The sequence below is a fragment of the Scleropages formosus genome, chromosome 5 (assembly GCF_900964775.1).
Source record: "Scleropages formosus chromosome 5, fSclFor1.1, whole genome shotgun sequence".
Taxonomy (NCBI): domain Eukaryota; kingdom Metazoa; phylum Chordata; class Actinopteri; order Osteoglossiformes; family Osteoglossidae; genus Scleropages; species Scleropages formosus.
In genome coordinates, this window is record NC_041810.1 from 19,014,637 (window position 1) to 19,034,736 (window position 20,100).

Genomic DNA, 20,100 nt, shown 5'->3' on the forward strand with positions numbered 1-20,100 from the left:
TTCTTTAATATCGGTATGAACACAGATCTTATCCAATCCATTGGCCACTGCGCTGTATTCCAGACAGAGCAGCAGTACATCTGCAGTTTTATGTAAAGATTCATTTTAAGTTTTTCATTCCAAGGTATTTCTTTTTAGTAACTTGTGTAATACCAATGTAATGATAAATGTGTTGTCATATTATTCAAATTTAGCTTTCAAGTAATTGCCTGAAACCATCAAAATTACCAAAAGATGTGTTCAGCTCTGCTGAAATCCCAATAATATGCAGTAAGTTGCAGAAAAACAGATGGGAGAGTACCCTGGGGCATAGTAAGAAAAATAATGTGTACAACACTGTGCACTCAAGTGTGTTCTCCCATCTTTTCTCTAACTTACTGGTACCAAAACAATACGTGAATCACAAACAAGTAATAACAGGGACTAGACACACAGATTTATTGTGTGAGTATCACTGCATGTCACAGCATGTATTGTATTCTTAGGAAAAAAAAAACAGAACACTTCCCTGAGACGTAGTCATGTGAAAGAGTTATGCTAAAACCCATCCTCAGCAATTTTCCTGGAATAGCTAAGCCTAATGAACTTATATAAATCATAGTTCATTAGCTGCATTTTTTAAAATTCAATGTTTTTCCTTGCCCTCAGTGACGGATATGTTGCATGGAAATGTGATGCTGTAACTCTTTCCTGGTGGTGGACAGACCATCCTGGGACACAGTCATATAGAAATGTGTCACTATAACTCATCCTCCGTAGCAATTTTTCCCCACAACCCTTAGTGCCATGGAGCAGACATGACTCACAAAAGTAATAAAAGGTATAAATTTGCTCCACACCCTCCATCAGCAGAGTCTCCCTGGTTACATTCAGACTGCTGTAAACACAGAATAAACTCACAAAACACATTTTCTTAGGTTTCTCAAACTATAAAATGACACACAACATACATAAGGAACAAGACCTCCTGCCACATGTTCCAGCACTAAACTGTGAAGCATATAAAGTCAAATCACTTTAGCATAACTTTTCACATTGTTTATCTTGACGAATACTTACATAATTTGTTCCACCAAGCACATCTATTGCAAACATCCAGCCATCTATCCACCACTTTTTTCCAGGGTTAACACAAGAATGGAGGGGGGGTTACACCGTGGACGGGACACCAATCCATCGCAAGGTAATCGATTACAAAAATTTTTCAATAATAATCTATAATGTTACCTCACGCTAGACTAGTCTAGTGTCCTGCTGACACTGCAGTCTGCAGATATGTAATTACACAGAAGTACAACTGTGTAGTCAGTTAAAAATAAAATCTGAGAAAAGGTAACAGCCCTAACATGTCCTTAACTTTCCATGGTTTAAAAAAAAATATATAGAACATTCCTTTTTAACCCCAAACTTTACCAGTAATTAACCGTAAATACAATTTACCCACAGGTCACGTGACAACCTCAGCAAACTCGCAGTTATTGGACATCGCGATGATGGCGAGTCATGTGACAAATTGTTGCGCGTAGCATGACGTCACAACGTCATTTCGCGTACGTCAACGTCTCGCGCGGCTTAGCCGGCGGCACAGCGGGTGTCATACGGGAGTGTAACGCTATAGGTCGTCCTAACGCGCATGGATGGCCTGCGCTTCTAGTTCCAGCCACTGCTTTCCATAAACGCCGCGTCGTTTTTCTTCTCCCTCGTTTGCGCGGCCTTATCGGTGTGATGAAGACAGAAAGTTTTCCGGAGAAAGGCAGCGGAGGTTTGTGTGCGCGCGCGCGCGCGTCATCTCTCCAACGTGTGAGGGCTGAGTGTCCGGCCACCCGCCGTCCGCGGGCAAAACTCTTGAGAAAAACGCCCTCTTCTTGTCACACTCTGTTAATATTCTTCGGGAATATGTGCAGAATTTAACCCGAACAGTTGTTAAATGAAGCTAAGTAAGTGACGCTGAGCAGGCCGATGTTGTTGGCTGGTGGTGGCGGGCCGGGCGGGTTTAGGCAGGATCCTCAGACTAGTCTTTCACCTGAGTGAGGAGGTGTAACAAAAGCCGAATCACTCAGTGTCTCCGTTCCTGTTTGCTAAACCCACACATGATGATGTTATGGAAGTGTACTGTTTTCTCTAACCTCACCTGCTGGCAGGGAAATGTAATTTTCTGTGATCGACACCCTGTTTAACTTTGTCCCGCTTGAATCTTGAAAAATGAGCATTTATCTATATGACACAAGCAAAATTGTCACTGTGGAAAGACTGCCTGGACACCCTGTGGAGCTGCACTCAAGAGAGACTAGTTTTACTTGATCGTAAGATGCGGTTCATACACGACACGTGGTTGTTAAATAGCTGTTTGACATCAGCGCTCAAACCCAAGTCAACTGTATGTGTGGTTATTTTGAGATGTTAACTTGCATCCCCACCAGCCAAAGGAAAACACGACTGTTCCCCTCTGCCAGTTTTAAAAGCCTTGGTTCATAGACTGGCTTGTTTTTATATACAATATATTGTTTAATGTATAATATGCATTTTACATAATAGAAATAAAATGCCCTATGGAGAGGCACAAGATAAATGTGATGAAACCATATTTCAAGTTAACGATTAATGTTTATGTAGCTGACAGCTGTATATCATAGGAGACTTTGTGTTGGAGTTTCACAGATATTGCACCCTTTCATACAGCAGCATTCTAATCGTAACAGTTCAGGGTGTTTTATTCAAGGGTATTTCTGCAGGAGGTGGGGATTCAACCCATGACATTCAGCTGGAAAGGTAACAGCTGTAAGCAACCCCACCACCCGCTTCCCCTAAGTAAAATGTTGGGGTACATGTGTCAATTGCAAAGCCCTATTGGAATAACATGTTATTTGTGAGGACTCCACAGATGGGCACTGTGTTGTACTAGATAACAAGGTTACTAACTGCGTTATGTTTATGGTACATTTATTTAACTGACAGTTTTTTGCCCAAATGACTTAGTGTTGAGGTACTTAGAGTAGAAATTAATCAATCATTCTATCAGTCCAGAGTGACCAAAATGATGAAGGCTGCTAAATCAGGAGGTAGGATTCGAGCCTGAGTCCTTTGTGTAAAGAAGAAGCTCTAATGACTATGCCCCCTGGTGCCCCCATTGCACTGCTGCATTTCACTGGACATTTTCTCCAAAATGACAGTACAGCTCAGAGCAAACAAAGTGCATTTCACGTTGGAAGAAGAGTTTTACATGCAGATATAGTTGAGCTCAAGCATTCCATTTAGGCTGTGGTCAAAGTATTTGAAATTTTACTTAAATATACTACTTGTTACAGATCTGTAACATGTAGATTGACAGTATTTAACTAAGTGCTTTTACTGCTAAAAGGCAAAAGAGGGAAATATGAATAAAGAGAGGGTGTTTTTTTTTTTAAATCCAGAATTACTTACAATGTCAAATAGCCCTGTGTAAATCCCACTGTACTTCATTAATGTGTTAAGTGATACTGTGAAATTTATTTTTTTTAAACTAAAACATAGTATCCTCATCATAATGTTTCAACATTATGATTTGGATAATGTTTATCCTTATCATAATGTTTAATTCTATTCTTTAATGCTTTCTTCAATTTTAGATCCTTGCCTTTCTATCTCCACTCTGCGCCTCTTGATCCCTCCCTTACGGCTACTGTCTGCAGCCATGTGGCAAGTGGCACAGCGAAGAGACGTGATGCATTATGGGACGCTGGAGGAGTTTGTAACTTTGGTGACCGAGACTCTCCCAGAATTGATGTGTTACAGACAACGAGCTCAACTTATCCTTGGACTACGAGCAAAGGTGACAGGGGTGTGAAGAAGGGAATGGAGTGATGACCATTAACGTAGACTTGCGCTCAAAATCATTTGCACGCATTACACTGAAATTTAAAAAAAATTTTGCTCACCCAGTGGCTTGAACGTTTGAAAGTTCATAAGGGCAGAGTGCTTCACTTGTGAGTTTTGTTACATTTCTGAGTGGGCTGTGGTTCCCTCAGCTGATTCTGGAGTTGTGCCGCGGAGAGCACCCAGTGGATCCACAGACCATCCAGCCCCACCTGGACAGGATTCGAGCTCCTAGCGACCATTCCGGGCACACAGATGTAAGTGGGTGTGTAATTCTCTCTCTCACACACACACACACACACACAGACAGAGTTGCTTGTTTCCTAAGTGTTGTTCTGGTTCTTCCGAAAGAGATAGGAAATGGGGAAACGGGATTTTTAAGCAATAAATACAAATAGTCCGTAAAATATCCACTATTGAATGATTAGTAGATAATGTGCAAAACATCCATCTATCCATTCATCTTCCTCCACTTATCCGGGACCAGGTCGCAGGGGCAGTAGTCCAAGCAGAGCCCCCCAGACTTCCCTCTCCCCGCACACCTCCTCCAGCTCCTCTGGGGGAACCCCAAGGCGTTCCCAGGCCAGCTGGGAGACGTAGTCTCTCCAACGTGTCATGGGTCTGCCGCGAGGCCTCCTCCCAGTGGGACATGCCCGGAACACCTCGTCAGGGAGGCGTCCAGGAGGCATCCGGAACAGATGCCCAAGCCACCTCAACTGGCTCCTCTCGATGCGGAGGAGCAGCGGCTCTACTCCAAGCTCCTCCCAGGTGACTGAGCTCCTCACCCTATCCCTAAGGGTGTGCCCAGCCACTCTGCGGAGGAAACTCATTTCTGCCGCTTGTATCCGCGATCTCATTCTTTCGGTCAGGATCCAGAGTTCATGACCATAGGTGAGGGTAGGAACGTAGATCAACCGGTAAATTGAGAGCTTCGCCTTACGACTCAGCTCCCTCTTCACCACAACAGACCGGTACAATGACCGCATTACTGCGGACGCCGCACCGATCCGTCCGTCAACCTGCCGCTCCATTTTTCCCCTCACTCGTGAACAAGACCCCGAGATACACGAGCAACCCCCCCCAACCCGGAGGGGGCAATCCACCTTTTTTCGACTGAGAACCATGGCCTCGGATTTGGAGGTGCTGATTCTCATCCCCGCCGCTTTGCACTCGGCTGCAAACCTCCCCAGTGCACGCTGCAAGTCTTGACTTGATGAAGCCAACAGGACCACATTGTCCGCAAAAAGCAGAGACGAGATCTCGCGGCCACCAAAACAGACACCCTCCGTTCCCTGGCTGCACCTAGAAATTCTGTCCATGAAGATAATGAACAGAATCGGTGACAAAGGGCAGCCCTGGTGGAGTCCAACATGCACCGGGAACAGGTCTGACTTACTGCCGGCAATGCGAACCAAGCTCCTGCTCCGGTCATACAGGGAACGAACAGCCCGTAGCAGCGAGCCCCGAACCCCATAATCCCGAAGTACCTCCCATAGCATGCCACGAGGGACACTGTCGAATGCCTTCTCCAGGTCCACAAAACACATATGGACTGGTTGGGCAAACTCCCACAAACCCTCCAACACCTTAGTGAGGGTATAGAGCTGGTCCAGTGTTCCACGGCCAGGGCGAAAACCGCATTGCTCCTCCTGAATCCGAGGTTCGACTATCGGTCGGATTCTCCTCTCCAGTACCCTGGCATAGACTTTCCCAGGGAGGCTAACGAGTGTGATACCCGATAGTCGGAACACAATCTCCGATCCCCCTTCTTAAAAAGAGGGACCACCACCCCGGTCTGCCAGTCCAGAGGCACCGTTCCCGAGCTCCACGCAATGCTGCAGAGGCATGTCAGCCAAGACAGCCCCCACAACATCCAGAGACTTGAGAAACTCGGGGTGGATCTCATCCACCCCCGGAGCCTTGCCACCGAGGAGTTTTTTGACTACCTCAGCAACTTCGGTCAGGGTAATGGACGAGTCCCCCCTCCGAGTCCCCAGCCTTAGCTTCCTCTACGGAAGGCGTGTTGGAGGGATTGAGGAGATCCTCAAAGTACTCCTTCCACTGCCCGAGACAAAGCGCGGTTCAGAACCCCCTTATGACTATAAAATCAAGGTTTTGAAGGTTTAAAATCAAGGGGGGGCCTCGCATGCGAGCGTCTGGTGGCCAGGTCTATGCCCACGGGGCCTGGCCGGGCTCAGCCCGAAGCCAAGACGTGGAGCCACTCTTCGGTGGGCTCACCACCTGCTGGAGAGGCCGTAAGGGGCCGGTGCGTTGTGATTTGGGGGGTGGTCGGGGCCGAGTGCCCAGCCGACCCAAACCTCGGGCACCAACTCTGGCTTTTGGGACTTGGAATGTGCAAAACATGTTGTAAAAAATAAAGTTCTCTTCTTCCTGTTTGTTTTTTTGTTTGAATTTGGACTGTGGTGAAAACATTCTGTTTCGGTGAATTTCCCTTTCATTGTCTCTAGAGTGCAAGTGTGTGTAAGCACTAGTGTACCATCCCAAGGTGAGCCTCAGATTATGGCTCATGCTAGCAGACTGGTGGAAGTTTGTTTGCACAAGTACAGCAATTCCTGAAACAGATTGATCATTTAAAGGCTCTCATTTCCTGATGTGCCATGTCCAACGTTATTTGCAGTTTTGGTTTGTAACCAATCTTAAGGAGCACAATGAAACTTGACTGCAGTATGTTTTTTGCATGGGCCACTTGTTTATATATCATGCACGCCCTTCTAGACAGGTGTGACTACCACATGCGGATGGTCTGTGTGTTATGTTGCAGTGTAGTGATGCTGAAGTGGAGGCATCCAGGGCCAACTTCTGGCAGCTGGTTCAAACCCTTCTGAAAGACCCAGCTGAGAGGGAACATTTCTTCCAGGTCAGAAAGCCTCTATGTGGCTCTTAGTTGTGAGGTTTTACATTACATATAATTGCAATATTTAGTCAAATCCAGTAAAGGTAAAAGACCAGTCTATCCTTTAGGTGCATCTTTTATATTTATGAATGTTTTCTTCCTTCACAGGAGGTGTTCCCAGTGGAGTACGGACCCAAGTATGACACAGCCCTGCAGATACTAGTCTGGGAGCTCCTCTCCAGACTAGAGCAGCTGCTTCCAGTGCCTGATCTGGCACAGGTACAGATACAGAACCAGAATGTGATCCTTTTGTCCATTCTGCTAGGGACACCTTGAAACATTTTTGTAAAAAAAATTAATATGAAAAGCATACTGCCTGTGTGAATGTTACAATATACTGTACATGCTGTGGGGCATTTTGATGTTCCCTTATTCTTACGAAGATGAGTAGTAAGAGACGTTTTAAGTTCCTGGGAGTGTACAACGCACTGCTTGGCATCTTCACCTGCAGTATTTACTAGCACGTTTTCTTAAGTCCGCATGCCTGTTTTGTTGAACTTGTACTAAAGGCTTCTCACAATCATCGGTTTTATATTGGGTGAAGTTACAGTCATGTTGTCAGCAAATTAGATGCTGTAACTTGCATGAGTTGGAATGGATAGTGAATGAAGAGAGAATAGCAGTGAGATTATGACCAGTATTGTTTTTATTTTAATCCGTGTGTTTCTGCTAATTTTTAAGAAGGTATGTATCATGCATATAACTTCTTTGTTTGATTTCACCTCTTATTCTCAGACAGTTTCTTGGCTCAGTGATGCTCCTTCAGTGCTGGAAGAGTGTTTGCAGTCTATTACTGCCCCAGAGGAATTGAGAACCTTGCTCCAGCAGTATAAGTGTTATGGGCATATGGACACACATGGTAGGATCTCTTATGGTGTTTAAAATTGTCCGGTTGTATTGAAATCACTTTTTCCCCATCACCACCATATATGGGGGGGATCTGCTTTGAACATTGATTTAACTTTGTATTAAAAAAAAAAAACTCTCTCTCTCACACAGCAACCATTTCCTCAGTGGATGAATTTATCCTCGCTTCTCTGTCCACCCCTCCCTTTGACAGAGTCGTGATTGCCATGAAGCAGGCGGACTCTGAAATCCACTCAGAAACCTTGCATGATTCTCTGACCTTTTTGAGTCCCACCTCAGTGAGCGAAGAGGTGGAGGTGGAGACAGTAATAGAGAGCACTGATTTCACAGAGGTGGACCTGACTGCCAGTCTGGACCAAAGCGAGGACACAGTGAGAGAAGTAGAAAGTGGAATAGCAGAAAGGGAGGAGCAAGTCACAGAGTCTGAAGGGAACGGTGCAGAGGAGAGCATAGGGAAAGCAGATGAGCCAAATGAAGAGATAGAAGGCAGCTGCAGAAGCAAAGAGGAAAATGCACTCACAAGTGAACTTGACAATGATAAAAATGAGCTGGAGGCCACTCATGAATCTGGTGCTGGGCCCTATAGTGAATATGGATCAAACTCCCTGCAACAGGAACAGGAAAGAGAGTGCCACAGGGCATCATGGGAAGCACAAGTTGCGACCCAAGAAAAAGCTCCGCTTGGCGGTTTGGACACAGCCGTGGTACCAGTAACTGAAGTGCCACAAAATGTGTAAGAAACAAATTTTCAGCATGTTATCCAGAAACTTGCACTGTGAGGTGGTACTTTGGTTACTGCATATTTGAATTCCTTTTTTGTTATTTCTCAGGGTTACTGTTGAGTACTATGAAGGGTCCACACTGACCTCCAAAAGGAGTGGAAACAGAGGTGAGGGAAGTTTCTAAACATGTTCTCAGAGGTACACTTGTTACATGTTCGAACAGTGTATGCCCGCTCCCTTTCCAAGCAGGAATGCGGTTTGGTTCTTAATGTAACTCTTCTTTGCTGGAGTTAAGCTGGACATGAGACACACCACAAAAAGTCTGATATATAATGATATAACTGGTAAATGGCTAATTCATATTATTCTTTAATATTGCTAGTTGTGAGCCACCAACTTAACCAAGTATTTTTCGGTTAATCACTATTTTCTCTGGATCAGTTAGCAGCTTTGTCCTGAATTCTGTGAATAGGGATAAGCAGTTGGTGTAGAAAATAAGAAATTTAATTTAGAGAAAATAAATTATAGATTTTCATGCATAGAAGGAAACCTTTTTTGACTTGTCTGTTATACGCATTCACTGCTTATTTTCCTCTTATCAGAAGTCAGAGGATTAGAGTGGATGAAATGACACTAAATATTAGATTATCAGGTTAATTTATTGGGTAATGATCCATTTCAGGGCAACACAATGTTCTAAATACAGGAGTGTAAGGGGAAAAAAATCTGTGCTTTCACCTTGTTCTTTTCCTGGTTTCGTTGTTTTCTAGAGAGATGGGGTTTCCAGTAACAACTCCTGTTCTCTCTTCTCTGTCCCAGCAGAGCGAACCACGGAGCTGTCCTCTTTAGTTTTCGCCTGTGCTATTTGCCCATTCGCTCACAGGAATGAGATGCAGCTCCATCAGCACATTGAAACAGCCCATCCAGAGGAGTACGACAAACTCTTACGGTCTGAAGTCAATGAAGCTGAAGTTCCGCACCAGCAAGCCACGCCCCCGAAGGAACCTCAGAGTCCCACATGTGCCGGTACACGTGCACCAAAGACCCACGCTTGCTTCCATTGCTGTAAGAGCTTCAGGTCCCGTTCGGACCTCGCCAGACACCAGCAGATTCACACAGGCGAGCGCCCGTTTCCCTGCTCTCAGTGCGAAAAGAGTTTCAAAAACTCATGGGACCGGACGAGGCATGAGCGCACGCACACTGGTGAGCGGCCCTTCCACTGCTCGCAGTGTGGGAAGAACTTCACGCAGCTGGGCTTCCTGAGCCTGCACCGTAGGCGTGCTCACAAGGGGGACTGTTCCTACCAGTGCTCTGTCTGCGGGAAAAACTTTGCTGCACCGTCGGATCTGGCGAGACACAGACAGAGCCATGCTGTAAGGCGTCAGTACAGATGCACTCAGTGCGAGAAGAGTTACACGCGCCTGTCGGACCTCCGCAGGCACCAGCTCAATCACACAGGAGAGCGTCCCCACCACTGCTCCGAGTGCGGCAAGAGCTTTACCCAGCTGTGGATTTTGGCTAAGCACCAACGCACTCACACCGGGGAGCGCCCTTTTCAGTGCTCCCACTGTCAGAAGAGTTTTACTCAACTATCCATTTTGATTAGACACCAGAGAATTCACACTGGAGAGCGACCGTATCACTGCTCTCAGTGTCAGAAGACATTCCTGTCTTCGGGGGAACTGTCAAAACACTATAAATGCCACACAGAAGACAGGCCTTACCTATGTACCCAGTGTGGTAAAGGGTTTAAAACGAAGCGCACTTTGAACGAGCACTGGCGTACTCACACGGGGGAGCGCCCATACCACTGCTCACACTGCGGTAAGTGTTTCACCAAGTCCACAGCTCTGACGAGACACCAGCTGATACACACGGGCCAGAGGCCACACAGTTGCTCGCAGTGTGGGAAGACATTCCTTTCGTCCAGAGAACTACTGCTGCATCAGCGCTCTCACACTGGGGAGCGGCCTTATCAATGCTCTCAGTGTGAGAAAAGTTTTCGGTCATCGTCTGACCTAACACGACATCACCGAAGTCACACTGGGGAGTGCCCGTATTCGTGTTCGCGGTGCAAGAAAACATTTTCTTGTTCGACAAAACTGAAAAGACACTTGCAAATCCATGCAGAGGAAAAGCCATTTCAGTGCTTGGAGTGTGGGGAAACGTTCAGCCGGTCGTGCCTCTTAAAGACACACCAGCAGGTTCACACAGGGAAGGACTGCTGAAGCTCTTCTGATGATCTACATTATTATATTGTCAAATGCATGGTAACTTTTTTGTATATTGTACTTTAGCAGTGAAATGGTAGCCAAGCCTTCAACTGGGAGAAAGAAAAAAAGGAACAAATTGCTAAAAATTTGCTGCATTGTTGTATATGTGGTGGTCAGTAAGTTTTAAAACTGGCCACATTGTGGTGCTGCTGTGCTGCCTGCACAGATGGCTTGCAATCACAGCAGTGACGCTTGGCAGCTAGTCTTAAAAGTTTACTATATCACGTATATACAGTGTTAAACTTTAATGTTGAAAGTTTACTGCATTAAATTATTGCAGCAGTGATTTAAAAATGAAGCTGATGTTTATGTGAAGAAATAGTGTTGCAATGTGGAAACATGTTTAGAGATGAAACAGCTGATTACTTTTTTTTTTTTTTGAATGTTCACCCACTGTTCGATGACTTTTGGTGAAATGGAAGAACGAGTCATAATGTAATCACTCTGCAAACAGCCATATTTAGACAACTTTCACACAAAGGACCTCTTTCTACACGAAACTTGACATATACTGTACTCAGGGGAGTGTTTGAATTCTGTGAATGTAAGTAGTTTCCTGAATGGTGATTGGAAATATTCCACAAGCTTTATGTAGGTTTCAGTAACTAAACACCCATTGTTTCTCTTCTTTTTCTGTTGAATTGTTTTTATGAGCTACCAGAATATAGCATCGGTTTGAATAACTACATTTCTGTGAATGGTGTTCAAAATGTCATCTGGGAAGAATTTCTGAAAAATACCAAAAGTGGAACTTGCATGTATTAACTAGAATGTAGTTTGCTGTGCAGAAGTTTTTTTTTCTTTAGAAAAATGTTACTTTGCACAGTATTGCATGACAGGTGACTATCAACTTTACACTGAACTGTTTAATTTTTGATTACATTTGTGAGCTGCACCTTGTGTGTATTCTTCAATTCTGTTTGATGCATTCCCAGAAAATATGTACACAGCCACATAACATGTTTTGTAAGCCATAAAACATCAGTCATTCTCAAAGACTTGTGGACTGTTTTTAATGACATTGAAGAAAATTCTGTGTGTTAACTAGCCAACAACCTGTAATACAAAGCAAACTTATTTTTTCAATAGGTTTTTAAGTATGTTGTGAATATTTAGCATTTTATCTTGCTACATCTGAGAATTTATCTACATATTAATTAAAAAATTTGGACACTTTGTTTGGACCAAACTGGAGGAATTGACACATTCAGGTTCAGCCTATACCTTGGTGTGTCTGGCACCACCCAAAGTAAATGGTGTTGATACGACTTGAGAATTTTTTTCAACAAAAAAGCACCTTCGGTGTCTCTTTTCAAAACTTGAAACAGAAACTGATGAACAAATGGAATGTCATCTTGCAATGTTCATCTTTTTCATGAGCCTAGTGAGTAAATGCTGTTAATTAAAAGATCCAGACAGGACACACAGATCGGGGTATAAAAATACTGAATTACTGTACAGGGTGTTGTGACTCAACTTTTTTGATTTTCTTTCCACAAAAAAAAGACTCACTGAGGTGGAGAAGAAAAACATTGTGTTTCAGAAAACAAATCTTGGCCAAATCTTCAGTGGACATTTTGATGTTAGCTGAAGAAGCAAAGAAGTGAACTCAGCTTATTTTTATTTTGCTGTGCCCTGTGATGGATTAGTGTCTAGTGCTGCCTGAATGCCTTTGTTTTGTTTTTATTTATATTAATGTAGTAAATAGACCGAGATGAGTGTTATGTATGAATAAGAGCATATCTAGTCATCCTGTCTGGGTGGTGCTATGAGCTGCAGTGCTCACTGGTCTGTTGCTGCTCCTCTTGCTGGGACTGCTCTCCGTGCCCAGCTCTCAGGCTCAAACTTGTAAATTCTGGGGGGTGAGTGAACCCTGAAAATCCAGAACATTCTATCATGGGTAGCAGCGTAAGTTGATTTTTCAGCAATTTACATATACTAGTCAAGTTACATTTTTTTTTTTTTACTCATTTATACAGCTGAGTAACTTTTACTTTATCAATTCAGGGTAAGTACCTTGATTGAGTACTATAGCAGAAGGTGGGATCCAAACCCAAGTCCTTTAAGTGCAAGAAAACAGTTCCAGCAACTAAATTATCTGCTGTTTAAGCATTTGTGCTTATGACCATATGGTTTAAGGTTCCAAACTGTTTGTGAAACTTGTTTTTCGATTCTTATTCTGAGCGATTATTAACTTCAGTTACAGCAAACAGCATATCCTCTGCCCCGCCAGGCCTAGACTATAACTATGAAATCTATATACACTATTTTATAATCAGCTGAGTTACAGATTTTCAGAGACATATTTTCCTTTTTATTTATTTTATATTGTTTTCTTTGACAGTGAAAGATGCCTAAACACAAGTGTGGGACCACCTAATTCAGCTCTTCACCAGTGTTTACAGCTTGTGTCTAGTGTTTGAGGGGCATGTCTGTGGGATGACTCCATCAGAACTCAGGATTGAATAGAGGTTTGTAGAGACAGGCACATTATTTTCAATCATTTAACATGTTTCAGCATGATTAGTAAAATAAGTATTTACATAGTGGGGTTTCTAATATAACTGAAATTTTTACAGGCGCTAACCCGTAAATAAAGCAGTGGATATCAAGTTTTTATTCATCGGGGCTTAAGTCGGGACTTATGAACGAAACAGTTTATGGACCTAGTTGTGTTTGTAAGCTGAGGAAACAGTCTACTATCTTTGTTGTTAGAAGTCATTCTGAAATGGAAATTAACTGCATGAATTTCTCAGTAATTCTCTTTATTTACAGCTCAGTGGCAAATAATGTACTCTTCTTGCGGTTCTGACATCACTTTTAAATTGTATTTATTGTACTGAAAGGAATTGCTGAATTTTACTAGTAGCTGTAACGTACTTCCATTTTCTCTGTACACCGATTCTGTCGCTTTGTTGTTGTGAACCAGGTGTGTTATTAATGTCCCATTGAATGAAAGAATTGGTTATAAAGTAAATTATTGAAGTTGTCATAAATATTATTACTGGCTGAGCAGAAAAGATATTTTGCAAGGGGATGAACTGTTTCCATTAACTTCGATGAATAACCCCTTGTATGTCCTGTGACGCACAGTTCAGTTGGTCTATAGCGTATTCCAGCAGAAATCAGACTGCATTTACACCAACGGTTGGGCTTGGACGGCCTCTCACCTTGGAACTGATGCACTGCTGCAGCAGGATCTTGAGCTCCATGTTCTGCTTCTGCAGACTTTGTGTCTCCACCAGCAGCTTGGATCTATCGTTCAGAGCAATGCTGTGAGCAAGGGGATGGGAAAGACCGAGAAAGTACGTGTTTAGACCAGTTCATTACACTTACTCATTCTGCTGATGCTTTTCTTCAAAGCAGCCTACAATTATTTACCTGTTAATACAGTAGGCTACTGTAGAAATTTAGGGTGAGGACCTTGCTCAAGGCTACTACAGCAGGAAGCAGGATTTAAACCTGTGACCTTGGGCTGAATCCTCTAGACTGTCAGCTACGTATTACTACAGTAAGCAAGAGCGATAAGGTCACTTCCAAGAAGGCTCAAGTTTCATGTTGATGCTCAACTGAAACAAGATCATGAAATCAGTGCTGGATTTTTTATTAGGTGCTGTAGGCACAGTAACCAGGGCCTACGAAGGAGGGAAAAATGTAAAAACCCAGGAAAATACTGCAAGACAATTTAATGAAATAGAAACTTCAACATTACATTTCAAAAAAGGTCCAGCTTTTCTAGGCCTTTCCTAAGGACGCTTGTTTCTGGGGCTAGGCTGGTAGTATAGTGAATTGGCATTGACCCCTCTTCACACTGGGGTGAAAGTGCCTACTGATACCAAACTGTGTCCCTGCATGAAATATGGACTCACTAATACTTTTCCAGGGCCATCTCCAGAGCGCTCCAAATCTGCAGCTTTGATTCAGGGATGATGTTGGCCATGGCTTCCCAGTAGGCAGCTGCCTCTGCATCATCCCTGGTGGATTTCAGGAGCTTCTTTCTAGAAGCACGCTGGGAATATCCGTGAAACCTGGTGGGGTCACCCTCCAGGAAGGGCAGTGGCGGTTGCACCCAGGGCATGGCCAACTGCTGCTCGTGCACCAGCCGATCGGTCTGCAGGGCCCTCTCCACCAGCTCCTTCACCTCGGATTCGTTCATCAGCCAGATGTCCTTAAATGTTCTGGCGTCAGTGGTCACAAAGTGCCTAAGCAAGACAAAGTGGAAGAAAGTCAGTCTTAACAAAACCCCATAAATTGCACCTTCCTGTGCAGCCAGACAGAAAATATCAGAATATCTCAATCTATAAGAAGTATGGCTTTATGAAGTCCCAATGTGTAACTCATTAAGTCTTCAATTTACAAACACTGTATGTACACAAATGTACAACATTTCATTTTATAATTTCAATACTGTATATTATTTTTAGTCAATATTAGTTTTACTGTGTCTAGTGTGTAAAATCAGTGCAAATTTACTGGAAAATTTCTCTAAAAAACTGGTTTAGATAAAGTACACAGGCATTTTTTGATTTTTGAATAAGGCGATTTGTGACAGGCTTGTTGGGATGGAACCCCATCGTACAGAGGACCACCTGTATTTTCAGTTGTTGGAAATTGAAATTTGGGGCGTTTTTACTGGAATAATTCAAGATATGCTCTTTGCTCAAGGATACTGCAGTAGGATTTGATTTTTTTTTTTCTATTTTTACTCAGATTCTAATAGCTAGAATAATCATTTTAAGATTTGACAAGTTAAAAGATTATCCAATATTTGTGTACATGCTGGACGACACCTCTTTTGCTCTCACCTCATTTTCTTCTGCATGTCTTCGTACTCTTGCATGATTCTTTTGTAGTCATCACCCAAAGCCTTGTACTCCTCACGAGACTGCTTCCCCTGCTTTTCACATCTGATCTTGAGGTTATTTTTGATATCCTGTAGTCTTGTAGTAAAGGTGAATAAAATTATTCGGTTATTAACAGTTATACAGAAAGCAACTGTGAAAAATATGTTTATTATAAAGGACAAAGAGGAACCAGGAGAGGTGTTTGTCTTTTTGGCTTCTCCAATGCAAGAACCATTTGATATCCCTTACATTTCTAAGTCTGAATTTAAAAAAGTATATATACTGGGAAATGGTATATGTCAAAATATATACGAAATATGATACATAAAATAATTGTGCTGTTGACATATAAATGAGACAAAAAGCAGTAACCCTAAATACACTGCACATACAGTTCAAAATGTTAAAGCATTTATGATAACATGTATGTGAATAAAATATGTGCACAAAAAGCAAATTTATACTTAAACGACTAAACACTAAACATTTTCAAGACTGAAGTTTGTTAAGGGAATGGATACATATTATTTCGTGTATAGATTGTAAAAACTAAATCTAAATAGTGTATCTATACAGTAGACTTTCATAGAAAATGTTACCTGTAAAGATACGACATTATTAAGACAGACTGGCGATACATCATGTTGTTTACATAATATATAAGGCAGCTGATAGTTTTTTAATAAAGCTATTTAGTATTAAGCAAGGTTTTCTGTTAAGTTTTTTAAGATTACAATTTATTTTTTGTTTTTGCGGCACAATTTCAGTGCTGCTGGGCGATTGGCCAGGTTCATTAAATGATAAATAAGCTGAACCATCAAAAACACCAAGAAAAGTTAACGTTCTCGTTTCAAGCTTAGATTTGTTGAACTGCTTTAACTCGAAGGGCGCCGACTCATTAATCGCAGCACCGGCACCTGTTAATTTTGCGTTTCTGCTGACACTTGGTGATGGTGTTTTCCTCCTCTCGTTTCTTCAGCACCTGGAAGTTGTATTCCAGCTTCTCCTGGTTTTGCTGAAGGGTCACTTTCAGCTGCTTTAACTCCTGTTTCAGGATCTGAGCGACAGCAATGTTACATCATAACACAAAATCATATTTACAATCCCAGACAACCTTAAATGTGACATTTGTGATATGGAAGGTGCGAAAATAAAACTGTAACCTTATCGTGTGTAAAGTTGTTACAGTTTGGATACATACAAGTATATCTATGAAGCTAGCATGATGATGGGAAAACTATGATCGGACAAGGTCAGCAAAGTGAACATTTTTCAAATATTGTAGCACAAATTCATAAACTGACGCCGCAGTGGAAGATTAACCAGCAGCAGAGTGAAGTGATAACCAAATGAAATGATACTGGATCGCGGTGGAAGCGTCTCCACGCTTCATATTGATGGAAACACAAAACATGCAGAACTGTTTTCTTTCCCTTTCCCAGCTACTGTTTACATGCAGATTCACTTTTCTCTTCTGATGTGTTAGGTTTTCCCCAAGTCTGTGTGGCAGATGTTTACTCCAAAGTAAGTGTTGGCCAGACAGTGGATATTTTGCTTTTATGAAACTCTATGAATGTAAAATGAGCTTCCAAAGCTAGACTCACCTGTACATCAGTATCCAGCTTAATCTTGATTTTGTTGTACTCCTCCGCATCCTCGATCCTTAACTGCTGCAGCAGGACCTCATACTCTTCGACCTTCTTCATCCTCTGAAGCAGGTACTGCAGCTACACAACACCAATCCCATGTGCCCAGTCCGGTTTGTACACCTCTGCCTGGGGCTACTTTAACCCTCAGGCTCCATGCCCTTCTACAACCTTTATCTATCATAATTGGTTTCTTCAATTGAGGAATGACATTGGTTAAAAGGTGTAACACAACAGTAGATGATCATGTTTTTAATCATTGCTTTATAAACAATGGCATAGCGGGTTGGACCGAGTCCTGCTCTCCAGTGGGTCTAGGGTTCGAGTCCCGCTTGGGGTGCCTTGCGACGGACTGGCGTCCTGTCCTGGGTGTGTCCCCTCCACCTCCGGCCTTGCACCCTGTGTTGCCGGGTTAGGCTCCGGCTCCCCGCGACCCCACTTGGGACAAGCGGTTAAGACGGTGTGTGCTTTATAAACAGTTATAATGGGCTACCCAACACAGGATGGGAATACCAAAAATAAAAGGCTGTCTCAAACACAGGTCAGGGGTTAGTGCAACCCGTGTGTGAAGCTGTACAAGCAGTTGCAGGCGTTACCTCCTTGTCATACCGCTCTTTCGCCATCTGCTCCCATTTCTTGCGGTTGCTGCTCAGGAGGGCATTGCGGTCTTGATCGAACACCGTCTACACGTCAGATCAGGTGAGAGTACAGATGAGCAGAAACTCCTAAGAAGAGACTATCCAAAGAGATGTTTCTTTTCTGAATTTTGACAAAAGGTATTGTGAGCTTCTGTTAAAGGGCACAGCGGGGTCTTGGTTCACGATACTGTCAAGATATGAGCTACACCATAATAAATAAAAAGTAGTTCTTTATTTGGTCCACTATGTACCTCAATTAGATCGAGTTCCTTTCTGTAGGACTTGCTTAGATTTTTAATCTGCTCATCCATTTTCTCAACCAGGAGTTCTACATCTTGTGCTTGCTTCTTTAAATCTTTCTTGTACTGGTCATAATTTGTTTTCAGCTCCTGCACTTGTAGAGCATAAAGAAAGGATGGAATTTATCTCAGTTAAATCAAGGAAAATGCATGGGGCGTTGCTAATCTAATAGGGAAGCATCAGTTTTAAAGTTAATCAGTGTTATTTAATCATAAATTTATTGCCTATGTTTAGATTTTACTAAGCAATTAAATGGTACACAATTTTAACTTAAAACTGAGATTTTGATGATATTTCTCAAATACAATTGGTTCCCAACTTACAGACTTTACTGCTCTCTCTTCCTGAGCTGATTGGTCCTTCTGGAGAGCCAGTATGGCTCGTGCACAAACCAAATGTCTATACTAGCTCTCTTTTTATGAGATAAATACAGATCTGAATAATTCTCAAAAACATTTGTATTGGCAAAAAGTTTATTAAAGTCCTTAAGTCAGGGGCCAACTGTACTCATTTCTTGTGTGCTGTTGTGCACGACTAACACCAGCAGTTCCAGTAGCTACTATGTTCCATGATGTTCATCCATGCTGACCTGCTGCAGGTCATTTATGAGCTTGTCCTTATCTTCCAGCAGGAGGGTACACAGCTGCTGCTGGCTGTCCAACGCCTCCTGCAGCTCACGGGTAAAATTCTTCTGCATAGCTGTATCCCACCCCTTAGAGATCTCCTCAAACTTCTCCAGGCTCCCATTAGCTTGAATCTCCAGTTTCTCAAGCCTTAACCGTGAACATGCAGACATCAGTGCATATTTCACTAGTTAGATTGCTAGTTATTATAGTATATAATTATATAGAATTTTATATAATTATGCTTATGGATACACATGCACAAAATCCCAGAGCAACACCTACTTTTCTAACAGTTAAATCGCAGCTGACTATACTGAGAATACTGTGTAATATAATAAAAAACTGGGTGTGAGGATTAAATCAATATGAAACTTTTCACGGGCCTTGTCCCATTCCACAAAGGTAAATCCTACTTTTGCTCACTTCAGGCCCCTCCAGTTACCTGTGCCTAGTCGCCTCTTTCTGCTGCGCTCTCCTCTGCGTCTCCCTGAAATCTGCAGCTACCTGGATGTTAGTGACCAGTTCTGTTCCATCTTTCCGTAGCTTTGTCATTCGCTGTAGCAGGACAGCAAGCTTGACAAAGTGAGCGTCATGTTCACAACATAAAACAAATCTCAAGCCACCATTCACACACATTTGCATCTGAACAACTAAAGGCACACAAGCACACAATAACTGATAAATCAATAAAGCATAACCAACTTCTTTACTGCTCTCCACTTGTTTCATGCTTTCTATGTATTCCACAGCTTGACTCATGATTGTACTTTAAAAATCAAAATATGATCATAAGCAGTTGTATTAACCTATCCTATGCCACCTTGGACAAAGGCATCAGTTATAATACTAATAATAATAATAATAATGGGGTTAAGATAAGAATATCAGTGGGTAATACTACGGTCAGCCTCCTTTGTTTAGCAGAGTCTGGGTTAGCATTCAGGTTGCTAGGGTACACTGTTACATGTGTGGTCGTCCTTCTAGTTGCTAGGATACATGTACACACCTCAAATCCAGGCAATTATTCCCTTCGGGTAGGATTAATGTAAATCTGAGTCCAATTTTAACTCAGATTTGCACAGAAATGAAAGATAAAGTACTGGCTGTTTGGCAACGATGCCTGCAGTTATTTCAGAAAGTATTATGGGAAGAGGACGTGTGTGGTGCATTCCTGATAGCATGTGTTCTGTGTAAGTCTAGTAAAAATGTTATATTTTAAAAAGGAATTAAACTGCAGTTACATTTTTCTGTTATCTATAGCTAGAAAGGCGACGCAGATGCAAGAAAAATAGAAATATAAGTATTGTCATTAATACTTTTGGGTGCCTCAGCACTTGGATCAAGCGTGGATTTGAAATCAGGCTGTCTATATGTAGTTAGCATAATCATATGAAATTATTAATGTTCGGTAGTACTTC

The 20,100-nt window shown here is 42.5% G+C and overlaps 2 protein-coding genes across 3 annotated transcripts; one reads left to right on the forward strand and one right to left on the reverse strand.

The window, feature by feature from the left end:
• The first annotated feature begins 1,566 nt into the window (after positions 1-1,566).
• LOC108935909 (zinc finger protein 135) lies at positions 1,567-10,911 on the forward strand. Its single transcript, XM_018754885.1, has 9 exons — positions 1,567-1,762; positions 3,606-3,808; positions 4,005-4,109; positions 6,635-6,730; positions 6,875-6,985; positions 7,502-7,625; positions 7,766-8,366; positions 8,464-8,522; positions 9,178-10,911. Exons 1-9 carry the CDS (start codon positions 1,726-1,728, stop codon positions 10,581-10,583), a joined length of 2,742 nt encoding a protein of 913 aa, XP_018610401.1. The 5' UTR covers positions 1,567-1,725; the 3' UTR covers positions 10,584-10,911.
• Positions 10,912-11,165: 254 nt separating this feature from the next.
• Positions 11,166-19,532, reverse strand: LOC108935924 (dynein regulatory complex protein 1-like). 2 transcript variants are annotated; one of them, XM_018754912.2, is made up of 11 exons: positions 19,385-19,532; positions 19,125-19,237; positions 18,646-18,829; positions 18,008-18,145; positions 17,715-17,801; positions 17,077-17,199; positions 16,390-16,529; positions 15,434-15,568; positions 14,498-14,830; positions 13,799-13,901; positions 11,166-12,501 (listed from the first exon to the last, which is right to left on the reverse strand). In XM_018754912.2, the coding sequence occupies exons 1-11, from the start codon at positions 19,439-19,441 to the stop codon at positions 12,469-12,471; spliced, it is 1,446 nt and encodes a 481-aa protein (XP_018610428.1). In that variant the 5' UTR covers positions 19,442-19,532; the 3' UTR covers positions 11,166-12,468. The 2 variants fall into 2 exon arrangements, with proteins under 2 accessions (XP_018610428.1, XP_018610427.1); XM_018754911.2 differs by having other exon boundaries at positions 19,125-19,532.
• Positions 19,533-20,100: the final 568 nt, after the last annotated feature.

Coding starts and splice junctions, on each gene's coding strand:
- LOC108935924 (XM_018754911.2), bottom strand. CDS start 19,441: ATGAGTCAAGCTGTGGAATACATAGAAAGCATGAAACAAGTGGAGAGC. Junction 17,802..18,007: donor AGGAACTCGATCTAATTGAG/GTACATAGTGGA, acceptor TCTGACGTGTAG/ACGGTGTTCGATCAAGACCG. Junction 16,530..17,076: donor AGCTGGATACTGATGTACAG/GTGAGTCTAGCT, acceptor GCTGTCGCTCAG/ATCCTGAAACAGGAGTTAAA.
- LOC108935909 (XM_018754885.1), top strand. CDS start 1,726: ATGAAGACAGAAAGTTTTCCGGAGAAAGGCAGCGGAG. Junction 4,110..6,634: donor ACCATTCCGGGCACACAGAT/GTAAGTGGGTGT, acceptor GTTATGTTGCAG/TGTAGTGATGCTGAAGTGGA. Junction 8,523..9,177: donor CAAAAGGAGTGGAAACAGAG/GTGAGGGAAGTT, acceptor CTGTCCCAGCAG/AGCGAACCACGGAGCTGTCC.